Below are 12,770 nucleotides of genomic sequence, written 5' to 3'. Positions count from 1 at the left end.
ACATGATTGGTCTGAGTGTCAGCTCCTTCTTTCCTCTTAGTTTACCAAACTTTGTCCCATACTTCCTCTTCCCACCTCTGATAAATCCATGAGTTACATCATGTGCGCTGTGTGGCTCACAAGACTATCCATTCACTGAGATCAGGTGATATTTCATTAATTGCACTGTGAAACCTGGAATGTATGGGAAGACTACAATGAATGAGAAAAATTGTGCTAACTTCTGTTCATGGAATAAGTCCACATTACTTCAACAACCTTTGGCCTACAGCAGTCTCTGGCATTCTTTAATCATATATAGCCGGGCCATTACGTATAAAACCTGACTTCAGAGATGTAACATCAGAAACATGGGACTTCTCTCTTTTGTATAATGTGGAATAATCCTCTTCTTAGGAATGGAACTCTTGACCCCAGGCTTTTTAGATACTACGCACTGATATCTAAAATGAGAGACACGCAGGCTTTAGTGCTAAAGGGACGTTGGTGGTGCTATGGTCTAAAATGCTGAGCTTCTTGGGCTTGCCGATCGGAAGGTCGGCGATTTGAATCCCCACAATGGGGTGAGCTCCCGTTGCTCTGTCCCAGCTCCTGCCAACCTAGCAGTTCAAAAGCACACCAGTGCAAATAGATAAATAGGTACTGCTGCAGCGGGAAGCTAAACAGCATTTCCGTGTGCTCTGGTTTCCATCACGGTGTCCCGTTGCACCAGAAGCGATTTAGTCATGCTGGCCGCATGACCCGGAAAGCTGTCTGTGGACAAACGCCGGCTCCCTCGGCCTGAAAGCGAGATGAGCACCGCAACCCCATAGTCCCCTTTGATTGGACTTAACCGCCCGCGGGTCTTTTGCCCTTTTCTAAACCAGCTTCAATCAAAATTGAGAAAAGCTGTCTGTGGACAAATGCTGGCTGCCTCGGCCTGGAAGCAAGATGAGCGTCACAACCCCATAGTCGCCTTTGAGTGGACTTAACCGTTCAGGGGTCCTTTACCTTTTTTTACCTAAGTGCTAAAGACCGTTACCATTTCCCAGACGTACAGGGAGAGCCGGGATTGTTTACCCTGGTTCTATTTGATCTGGGTGTGTTGGCTGGGCTATACGGATTGGCTAAGCCCTTTGTCCAAATTGTCTTCTCACTGGGAGCCCCTGTTTAGAGGCGATCAACTCAAGTCAGGGGTGTTATCCTGTGTTCATGGAATACTTCTGTGTACCTCGAGCCATCGCCGGCAAAGCCACACTTTTTCAACAGACCCTGCCCTCCTTCAAATGCGCAAACATAAATCAGAGGCTGCTGAAGTGAGCTTGGGGGTTCTCATTCATTAAATTAAAACAAAAACCGGAAGCCGCAAGTTACAAATCAGAGTCATTTTTTTATTCATAAAATAAAATAGCCACTCAAGCTTATTTACAACCAAGGCACAATGATTCCAGACCTCCAGTACCATAAACAGTGGTAAATTCCAGTGAGCAACAAATATATATATATTTATATACACATAGCTATAGTTAAGTACATTCTTAATAATTTAATATACAGCTGGGAAATGAGGAAGGTGGGCAGAGGGCAAAGGGGGTGTGCTCATTCTCTGATATTCAACACAACCGTAGTTTCCTTAACTGTGATGTGTGGGAGGGGAACTTTCAGATTTTCTCCCCCCTTTTTTTGCAGCCCAGATCAGTAGTGTCCATTGGTGCCAACCACACTTGTAAAACAGTGAGGAACTGTGTCTTACGAACAGGTCAACACTTTGGATATTTAGATATGAAACCTGAAAATGGAAACATGCTTTTATAAAGAACCCCAAATCCAGCTTCAGTAAGTTCTCCGAGTCATACACGGGCAAGGGATGTTTTGAAATGAAAGCATCGCGGACTGAACTCCCATGGGCACCTACTTCTTGGCAAGACGGGCGGCTGTGCTGCCCAATCGCAGAAGCAGTTGCCCTCAAACCCCACCCCTTTCTGATGCGGAACATGGAGCATACGAGGCTAACTTTTCCTCAAGATTCAAAATGGCGGCTGGGCAGTGGGGGAGAAGCGGGGAGCAAGCCTCGTTCTGCCTTGCTGTATTCCACTGAAATGCAGGCTGTCCCTACCATCCCATCCTTTCTCCACAAGCGCTGAGTAATGTCTGAAACGGGAGCTTTAAGCCTGCCCATTCTTGGCACTCACAAACGCCCCATCCCCATGAACTGGTTGCAGCTGGTCAGTTTTGAGAGACAGAGACACCTTTATTACTAACACACCTTCCAGGGCCAATTGTTTTGGCCAAGACCACCAGCATCCTGGGGCTGCTAGGGCCTCAGTAGGGCCCATGAATGACACTTCCTCTGGAACTCTTCATTAAACAAAAAACCTGCCCAGGCGCTCAAAGCAGCTCTAGTTACCATTTACACTTCACATAATATTCATGGCATTGTGTTCGTGTGGGGCACTGTGAGGAATTAAGTTGGTGGCTAGACCCAGCTCCCCATATTACTTGTAGCACGGTCGCCCAGAAGTAAACTAGGAGTGGGCAACTTCCTGGGCCTAACTAGGTCCAGCTTGGGTCCCAATTTGCCCCCCCCCCAACTATGCCCACCAGACGCACCCCTGAGGACATAATAGAGGGGCATTGAAGTGTGCTCCCAGTAGCTCCTTAGCAAGGGGTGTTTGCTCCCAGCGCCGATCAGCTGGCAGGTGCTGACTTCAAGCGCACTGGTATGAGCTTTGCTGCGGGGCTTGCTAGGTGCTACTGACCAAGCCTGAACTCCACAGCACAGATCCCTGTGGGAAGCATGACTTGAAACCAGCTGATCAGCTGTGACGTCAAGCCCGGCTTGGGTTTTCCTCGGCAATGTAACTCGAACACAAGCCACGCTACGAAAAACGGGTCACCTGATGCCATGGTGATATCTGGTGACTGACAGGTAAGTGGCCTCACCCACCTGCCTGAGTGGGTTGGCAGGAGTGGGGGAACCCAGGATCTGGTCCGCTGGCTTGAGAACAATCCCTGCCCCAGAGGTAAGCCAACTGGGGCTCGCAGATCGAGGAGAGAACCCACCAAAGAGTACATTGCCCAGGGCCTCCTCAGACACAAAGCCTGACCTGGCATCCCTCAAAGTGCAGAAAGTGGCTTCACATCTTTTCCAACAGAATGAGCAGAAAGGGGTTTCGAAAGGAATCATAATATTTCTGCCCACTCCCCGCATTTCAAGCTCAGAAGTCTCCTTTGTGCTCCTTAAGAAGCTGGACTGCAGTAAGTAGTAAAAACCACTTTCTCTCCCTCCAAAGAATCGTGGAGGGGATATAAGAAACGACACAGTGATTAAAAAAGGATCAGTAGTTTTTGGCATGGTCAGAGCTCCAGTGGCAATACATCCAGTGTTTTTGCGGTATAGCAATATGGAGTTGGGGAAGGAGGCAGCTGAAGCCATAGCACAGGGATTGAAGTCCGTTCAACCTTCTCTCCAAATTATGCTTAGTCTAGGGCCGTTCCCACATTACATCCAACAAGTGTACAATCTGTGTATGTAAGTAGCTGATTTGTACATTCATAGTTACTCACATTAAGTAAGTGTACTGTAAGTCTATCACTGGAGCCAATTCCTAGGGTCCGTGGAGCTTCGGTCCCCACACAATAAAATATATGGGGGGGCCGGGCCCCTGCAAAGTTGATTGGCATTCCCATTCAAATGAGGCGTGTGCACTGCATCATATGATCGCTTATGCAGGGTGGGGCTTACCTGGGCACCCACAATATTGTATTCAACTTGGCACCCCCCCTGCAGTCTATGCATGCAACAGCTGAGCTGTACAAATCAACAAGTTGCGTCCAGTCTTTCACACAAACACTTGCACATGTACCGAGATGGCTTGCGTTCAGTGTAATGTCTATAACAAGGCCCTGGGGGCATGTGTGTGTGTGTGTGTCGGAGGGAAGAGAATTAAGATAGAAGGGTGTCATCTTTAGCAAGGCCCCAAAGGAAGGATGTCGGAATCCCTGGTTTGTCAGCGATAAAAAAAATGAACCAAAGGGGGAGGAGAAAGAAAGTGTAAACATCAAAGATAATGCTATCGGTGAAAAGTACATGAAAGCTTGCTTGTTCGCATCTGCATTAGCCAAGCCGACTCACACCATGGCACACACAGCTGTCCATGCACAAGAGGTTTTGCACAACTGTCTGCAGAAGGTGTCTGGTTCAGCCCTCACCTCCAGGTGCAGTTGAGAAAGACGCTTCTCTGAAACTCTGGGCAGCTGCTGCCAGTCAGTGTAGACAATACAGACCTAGACAGCCTGAGGATCTGACTCAATACAGGGCAGCTTCCTATGTTCCCAAAGTTTGCATAAGAGGAACCTTCTGACTGCCCAGAGGACAGTTGGTAGAGCACAAGATGCTCGATCTCAGGGCCCCACATTGGGCAAAAGATTCCTGCGCTGGAGTGGGTTGGACTAGATGACCCCTGGAGTCCCTTCCAATTCTACAACACAGTCTCACCACTAAGCTGGCATGACTCTGTAAGCTGCCGGGATGGGAGGCAGAAGCGTACCTGGGACCCCTTGCGCCCTCAACAAGGAGCTGTGTCGGTGTATCCTCTCCCCCCGTGAGAGAAAAAGAAATCACTTTAAAGCAATTGCCACCTTAGAAATTGCTACATTTTAGAAACCCAAGTACTCAAAAGCGTCTGGAGTGAGGGTAAAGCGAGAAGGGCAATAATAATAATAATCGTAAGACTTTGTTCTACAGTGCATGAAGCATGGGGATCTTCTCCTGCGTTTGATCTCACCGCAACAGTGGCAGTGCGTCACATATACGTCACACAGTCTAGTCTCATAGGTGCTTTTTGCAGGGGGACCCTGGGCCTGCATTCCTGGCGGGGGCTGCTTTCACCAACCCCTAGGTACACCTCTGATGGGAGACGGCCTAAGAGCCATTCAGAAATTGCTCCGTGCCTTCTGGAGGGAAGGTAAAGGCACCCCTGGCCATTAGGTCCAGTCGTGGCCGACTCTGGGGTTGCGGCGCTCATCTCGCTTTATTGGCCGAGGGAGCTGGCGTACAGCTTCTGGGTCATGTGGCCAGCATGACTAAGCCGCTTCTGGCAAGCCAGAGCAGCGCACGGAAACGCCATTTACCTTCCCGCCGGAGCAGTACCTATTTATCTACTTGCACTTTGACGTGCTTTCAAACTGCTAGGTTGGCAGGAGCAGGGACCGAGCAACGGGAGCTCACCCCGTCGCGGGGATTCGAACCGCCGACCTTCTGATCGGCAAGTCCTAGGCTCTGTGGTTTAACCCACAGTGCCACCCGTGTCCCTTCCAGAGGGAAAGCGGAGTGTAAATGCAAGAAGCAGTGGTCGTGTGAAACAACAATGGCATCTGAGAAGCCACAGCTGAGAGAAAGAGAGAGAGAGAGAGAGAGAGAGAGAGAGAGAGAGAGAGAGAGAGAGAGAGAGATGTCTTTGTGTTTCGGTCACCAAGACAACTTCAACACAGCTGACTTGGGTCGATCTGTCCAGAATGAAGCTAAGCTGATTGTCATACCTCACAGAAATGCAGTCCTCAGGATCCTGGTGGTGGGTTGTGGGTGGGGAAATAAATAACTGGTGTAAGTGAAAAAGCTGCCCCTATGAGCTTTGTATTTCAGGGGCATGAGGGTAAAGGGACTCAAGCCCAGGTGCTAAATGCAGACCCCCTCCAGACTTTCACCAGGACACAGCCTCCCCCAGCTCTGCTCAGACCCTTTCCTAGCTGGCAGATGTCCTTGAACCGGGATGCAAAGTTAGGAGGCCTCCAGCTTTTGCGTATGTGGAAAGCAGCCTGTTGCACAAAGGTGAGAATCGCACCTGTCGCTCTGTCCATTTTTTGCCTCCGGCCCCACCAGGCTGCCCCACAAAGACTGAAAAAGCTTCTCCACCCCTCATCCCAGGAGGGGACATCCCCTCCCTAAGATCGCTGCATCTGGAGAAAGCTCTTGGGTCGTGGTCACCGACCTGAGTCACGTAACTTAGGGTTTCAATAGCAGTTTTGTCGTTGGTTCAACGCCAAGTCCAGAAGGGAGTGAAGCAGCCGGCGAGGGTGGAGGGGATGGGGGAGAGGGAGGCAAGCGTCAGTAGTAACTCCTCGTCTCCTGCCAGCTTGTGACCCACTGCTTCTTGTGCCTCGGAGCCAGGAAGCCGCCGGCCGGCTGGTAGCGCTCCTCCTGCCGGATCCGGATGGCGTGGTACTTGGGCATGATTCGGTAGTAGCGGGTCCGCTTGAAAAAGTTGCACTGCGGGGGGAGAGAGGGAGGCGGGAAAGAGACACATTAGTGCGAGGACACATTGACCAAAGTTGGGAATTTGAGCAAAGGGATGCTAGGGAGAGTAGAGGCAGGGTGAAAGAGAAGGCGAGAGAGGAAGTGGGGAGGTAGCGGAGAAGGCCAGTTCATTGGACCAGTTTCCTGTGGTGGCTGAAAGGCTGAAAATGCTCCATATCGGTTCCAAAACGAAGAAAATCTACTCTGCCTCCAGTTGTTTGGGAAGTGGTGTGCACATAGTATTCATCACAACCTGTATCTATTTTGTCGGTTCTTATGAAAGGTTGCATTTTGATGTGTCCCTCTGCCCCAAACCAAACCTCTGCCCCAAATGCGGGTGGCGCTGTGGTCTAAACCACTGAGCCGCTTGGGCTGGCCGATCAGAAGGTTGGCGGTTCAAATCCCTGCGACAGGGTGAGCTCCTGTTCCTCTGTCCCAGCTCCTGCCAACCTAGCAGTTTGAAAGCACGCCAGTGCAAGTAGATAGATAGGTAGCACTGCGGCAGGAAGGTGAATGGTGTTTCCGTGCGCTCTGGTTTCTGTCACAGTGTCCTGTTGCGCCAGAAGCGGTTTAGTCATGCTGGTCGCATGACCCAGAAAGCTGTCTGTGGACAAATGCTGGCTCCCTCGGCCTGAAAGTGAGATGAGCGCCACAACCCCATAGTCACCTTTGATTGGACTCAACCGCCCAGGGGTCCTTTACCCTTTTTTACCTTTAAACCAGCTTCAATCGAAATTGAGAAAAAGAATGATCTCATTATCCCCTCTCATGTGTTGGGAGTAGTTGTCTGCCATAGACGGCCCTAAGGTAAGACTATTTTTGCAGCTTGGGGAGGAAAAGGCAGCAGTGACATGGCCCGCCATGTTGTTTTCTGAGTGAGAGCCAACAAAATGGCGACTCAGCAACCAAGAGGTTGGTTCAAAATTGGCTCAAAACTTGGTTGGCTCGAAATTTGGTTCAAAGTTTTGCTAATTCTTTTTTATGTTGTCCTTCAGCCGTGGTTTGGAGAAGGCACAATGGATTAAATGGTTTAACACTGGGATTGGCCACTGATCTTTGACACCTGCCATGATTCTGTAGCAAAATGTGTGTGTGTGTGTGTGTGTAGCAACTCAAAATATGTGAGGGTGAGCTGCCAATCAGGGTATATATTAGAGCACAGTTTCCCAAACTTGGGTCGCCAGCTGTTTCTGGACTACACTTCCCATCATCCATGACCACTGGTCCTGCTAGCTAGGGATGATGGGAGCTGTAGTCCAAAAACAGCTAGAGACCGAAGCTTGGGGAAACCCTGTATTAGAGCGTTCTCTAGACTGACTCCTGTATCAAAGTCAACCCCCGCCAGTGTCGCCGACTCAGCACCACCTCAGAATGGTCACTTGGAATGAATGGCCCAGTGAACGGAAAGAAGATTGAGAGTAAAGAGAAAGAAAGAGGAAAGTCCCTTGTCAGAGTGAGGAGGTGCCACCTCAGAAGCCACCTGAAACATAGGTGGTTCTTAAAGCCTAGGAAAAGAAACACATTTGGGTTAGTGAGACGGACAGGTAAAACAAAGAGGTCAGCAGACATGACACCTGGAGACACCTGGGGGAGAGCATTAAGCGCAATGTGTGAGGAACATGCCTTGAAGACAACTAAGAGAGGGAGGGCCTGCAGTGCCTGGTGCTAACTGGTATTGAGAGGGTTTTGGAAATCTGGACACCTCAGATGTTGGATGCTGAGAGAAATGTCCGGACAAGGGCTGAGGCCAGATGTGCTTCTCTGGCACCTGCAAATCCAGGCTCTTATCTCAGGGTCCTTGCCTTCGATAGAGAGAGTTGGGGGGTGGGAAAGGAACAGGCAGAATTCTCTGCCCCATAGACAACAAGGGTAGGCTCTTGGTTTTCCTACTGGGCACAGCCAATCCAGGGGCTTTGTACTACCTCCCAATCGCAAAGCTCCGTGTTGCACACCTGCATTTCCTCCTGCGCCAAAAGAGGGCTCTGAAGCAGGAGCACCCATAGAAGCTCATTAGAATAAAGCCAAGGCTTAGGGCCCAGTCACACAGGAGAGTCATAATCAGATTTCCTTTTTCAAAAAGCTTTAAAAAGAGGCAGGGGCACCTCTGAATTTGATCAGAGCAGCAGAGGTGTGGTGGGGATGCTTAACCATTCCTCTCCATACAGGGGCATAGTGTAGTGGGCGGCCAAGGGGGCTGTAGCCCCTGGCACACAATTTTGAAGGGGCGCGAACCAGGCACCCCTACACCCATCCTGCCCAGACACATCAGGGGGGTTGCTTTTCCCAGCTCCCAATTCTTCCCTGCCAACCGCCGGGGGTCTCTGGGCCCCAGCTTGGCCTGGCTGCTAGGTGCCCTCCCAAGACTGTGAGTGAGAGTGGATGGAGGGAGATGGGCAAGGGATTCATCTGGCAAGGGCCACTTTGGCCAACTGGGCTCCCCCCTGTGCGGGTGGGCAGGAGGTGCAGCACAGCCCCACTTGCCCCCAGGTGGGGAGTGGCTAAGAATAATGATTATTGTGGTTATTAGTTGTGCTCTGTGAGTGGAGCAGACGTAAGTTGGTCCGTTCGTTTAAATGGGCCAGCGCTTAGTCCCATATACAGTCAAACTTTGGTTGTCAAACGTAATCCATTCAGGAAGCCCGTTCGACTTCTGAAATGTTTGACAACCAAGGCACGGCTTCCGATTGGTCGCAAGAGCTTCCTGCACTCAAGCTGCGTTGGACGTTTGGGTTCCAAAAAACGTTCGAAAACCGGAGCATTTACTTCCATGTTTTCACCGTTCGGGAGCCAAAACGTTCGAAAATGGTGCTGTTCGAGAACCAAGGTTTGACTGTAACTCAAACAGTGTAAAGTTCACTTTCCCTGAACCAGCACTCGGACACAGCTCTCAACGCCAGGGTCTTGTGGGAAGGATTAAGAAGTGGAGAGGTTGACAGAGACAGTGAACAAGAGGAGTAGATCTGCTGCAAGAGCTTGATTTACCAAGAGACAGGGCAAAGGGGTGGGCAGTTTCCCCTCCCCCTGAGACAGGAGCTAGTAGCTGTCGGTCAGCCGCTTAGTTTCAGATGGCTGGATCTTCATCATGGCTTTCTGGCCCTTGGCCTCGTACATGGCTCGTGTGCTTGCCCGCCGGAAGAAGCCGCACTATGAGGAAGCAGGGGGTCAAAGGTCAAGCACAACAAGGAAACAATGCACAATGGGTTGGGGAGACAACCAGCTCATGCTTTCCAGCCCCTTTGTTGCAAAGGATATAACTTTCAACATGCAGACGGGATTGGTCTCCTTTTATTGCCAGGCGCCAGGAGTGATAGTTTTGGGGGTTGCCAAATGCACACAATCTGGGGCTGCTGTGGGCTCCTCCGCAAGGCTACAATTCCAAGGCAAAAAAATATCAAGGAGAATTGATAAGAAGTGGGCCGACACCACTGAGAAAATGGCGAATCTGGTGCCGCAAGGATGCCACACGCGGTGGTCAGAACTTCAAGTGTGCCCTTGAATTCACCTGCACAGAACTAAAGGTCAACTTCCATGCTACCCTCTTAAGAAAGGTGCAGGTATATTCACGACCCATCTTGCCTGTAGTGATCTTCCGGAGGAGAGCTTTCCCCAGCAGCCAATACAGGCAACCAGAGTTGGAGAGCACTTCCATGATTCACTTTCTATATTGTGAGCATCTTGGATGCTGAATTTGCAGCACACAAAGATATTGAGCCATAGGGAGGAGCAGGAAAACATCATCTCGGGCGGTGGTTGTTTTCCTGTGTTCAATTGTCACTAGAGTAAATGAGATGCTTTTTCCACTTCAGCTGGGCTGGTGAAACTCCCCACTTGAATATGGCCAGTTATTTCTGGGAGTTGGAATGCAACACAGCACTAGTGGAGACTTAGCTTTGGAAGTGCTCTGCAAGCCACGACTGCCTCCACATTTTTAATCTGCATTTGGTACTCTAGGAACAGGAGGAATGAATCCTTTTTTCTTTCTTTCTGGGAACCAATACAAGCAGAGGGAGGCTTGAAAACACACATTCCCTCAATGACAAGGTAATGGTTGGAGTTGCTCTGGAAAAACGGACCAATTTAGGCTTGCGCCCCGGGAAGGTCATTTTGGTACTGCTAATGCAGCAGTTTGACTTCACCCCTGGAGGTGCACTCCATTGTCTCCTGAGACAGACGGATGCCAACAACTAAGGGATTTCTGAAAAGGGTCAGGCACACAGGCACTACACAGCATGCTCCAAGCATCAGCAAAGTAAACTGCTTAAGAACAAGTACAGATACCCGCTGGACATGTAAAGAAAAAGACGGTACCTATTATCATATGTGGTGGGTGTGTAAAATAATAATAAAATTCTGGGAGATGATATATAATGAAATGAAAAAAATGTTTAAAGTAACTTTTGTTAAAAAACCAGAAGCCTTATTAGGAATTACAGGTACTGAGATACCAAAGGACCAAAAAAGACTGTTTATGTACGCAACAACAGTACACATGGATGCTATTAGCCCAGAGATGGAAGGAAGAAACAACCCCGACCAGAGAAGAATGGCAAACCAAGTTGATGGACTATGCTGAAATGGCAAAATTAATTGGGAAGCTCAGAAATCAAGAGGACAAGAACTTAAAAAAAAATGGGAAAAGTTTACAATCTGTTTACAAGACCATTGTAAGCAGGTTCAAACATTAGCAGGATTTTAACCAGACTTGTAAACGAACGAAAGTATGGATAATTTGGAAGGATTAAACTTGGATAGTATTGATATGCAGTTGTAAATATTACCACTAGGACCCATGGAGGGGATGGGGGGAAGTCAAGATATTCAGAGCAAAAATTCAGATCTTGAATTTTTTTGTTGTTGTATGTTTATATTTTTAAAAATCATATCTATCATCCATCTATCGTTCTATCATCTATCTATCATCATATATCACTATCTATCTATCATCTATCTATCTATCTATCTATCTATCTATCTATCTATCTATCTATCATCTATCTATCTATCATCTATCTATCTATCTATCTATCTATCTATCTATCTATCATCTATCATCTATCTATCATCATCTATCTCTATCTATCTATCTATCTATCTATCTATCTATCTCTCAATGAGTTGATGAAGGACCGACCATAATACAGATGACTACTGTTATCATCTTATCCTGAGGTATGCACCAAAGGACCCCAAATACTCAGCTGATGCCTTGGTTAATCAGGTTCTAAATATAGTTTCCTCCCAGTCCAACCGGTTTCTCTACGGTGACAAAAAGGGCTATAGCAAGCATCCCACAGATACAATGAGCTGCTTGGCTGTTCTCCAATATTAACTGCACAAGCTAAATGCAAGCACCCAAGTCAGAGCAGATTACATCACTTCTGGATAAAGCTGGGGCGGGAAGCAGTTAACTTCCTGCCTGGTCCATTTCAAACTGGTTTGGCTAGTTTGTTTGTTTTTTTGCGATGGCTGAATGCCTGAACATTTTGTTCTCCAGCGAGGCCAGCCCGCCTATAGCATATTTATATCAGCCCCGAAAATACTGCTAAGGCATTTGAGCTTGCCACAGAAAATTGTGTGGGTTGCTGCGTGTTTTCTTCTCTTTTGTGTGGCCCGGGTTGGCTTTGCAGAAGCAGTTTTGAGAGTGTCTCTCTACAAATATGGGGGCCAAGAGAGAGGAAAGGAAGGAGCTGATGTTTCTAGCCTGTCACCCCTTGCTCCCCAATTTCAAAAAATCTCCTCTTCTCACCTTCCACAGCAGTAAGACGATGACGCCCAAAAGCAGAAGTCCGGCTGCTACAGCAACCAGCACCAGCCAGAGCTCAATCTCGGTTGGTTGCTCCTCAATCAGCTCAGAGTCGATGGTCACCGAGAACTGAAGGAAGGGGAAAAAAGGGGGAGAGGTGGGTTTGCCTCAAGGGAGGAAGGGCAGAATGGAGGGGACACTGACTCAGCGCTGAATTTTTCAACTTTCAACTTTCAATTTTGGTTTAAATGAGTATAATTTACTTCTTTTGCTTGGTAAGTAAAATGTGTGTCAAGTTGCACAGAAATCATTAAAAATGATTGCCAAGTACAGTGGTACCTCGGGTTAAGAACTTAATTCGTTCTGAAGGTCCGTTCTTAACCTGAAACTGTTCTTAACCTGAAGCACCACTTTAGCTAATGGGGCCTCCTGCTGCCGCTGCGCCGCTGGAGCACAATTTCTGTTCTCATCCTGAAGCAAAGTTCTTAACCCGAAGTACTATTTCTGGGTTAGCAGAGCTGTAACCTGAAGCGTATGTAACCTGAAGCATCTGTAACCTGAGGTACCACTGTACTTGCAGTTATATGATGTACTGATACTATTATTTATTACTGTACAGTGGTACCTCAGGTTAAGTACTTAATTCGTTCCGGAGGTCCGTTCTTAACCTGAAACTGTTCTTAACCTGAAGCACCACTTTAGCTAATGGGGCCTCCTGCTGCCGCTGCTGCGCGATTTCTGTTCTTATCCTGA

The 12,770-nt window shown here is 48.5% G+C and overlaps 1 protein-coding gene and 1 long non-coding RNA gene across 3 annotated transcripts in view; one reads left to right on the top strand and one right to left on the bottom strand.

The window, feature by feature from the left end:
• Nucleotides 1-1,349: 1,349 nt before the first annotated feature.
• The window catches only part of ITGA3 (integrin subunit alpha 3), a 90,102-nt gene continuing 78,681 nt past the window's right edge, over nt 1,350-12,770 (bottom strand). Inside the window, exons 24-26 of one of the 2 annotated variants that reach the window (XR_014540990.1) lie at nt 12,021-12,146; nt 9,257-9,418; nt 1,350-6,247 (exon numbers count right to left, since the gene is read on the bottom strand). Coding sequence is in view for 1 of the 2 variants with exons in the window: in XM_083582550.1 (XP_083438676.1) it covers nt 6,086-6,247; nt 12,021-12,146 (288 nt within the window). In the remaining variant the exon portion in view is untranslated. The remainder of the gene's footprint in view (nt 6,248-9,256; nt 9,419-12,020; nt 12,147-12,770) is intronic. The other variant, XM_083582550.1, reaches the window with a different exon arrangement.
• LOC310748227 lies at nt 6,259-8,353 on the top strand. Its single transcript, XR_014541224.1, has 2 exons — nt 6,259-6,764; nt 6,871-8,353. It is a non-coding gene; the product is annotated as an uncharacterized lncRNA (long non-coding RNA).

The sequence above is a fragment of the Podarcis filfolensis genome (assembly GCF_964270895.1).
Source record: "Podarcis filfolensis genome assembly, chromosome: 13".
Classification (NCBI taxonomy): Eukaryota; Metazoa; Chordata; class Lepidosauria; order Squamata; family Lacertidae; genus Podarcis; species Podarcis filfolensis.
This window is presented reverse-complemented; position numbering and strand designations above follow the sequence as displayed.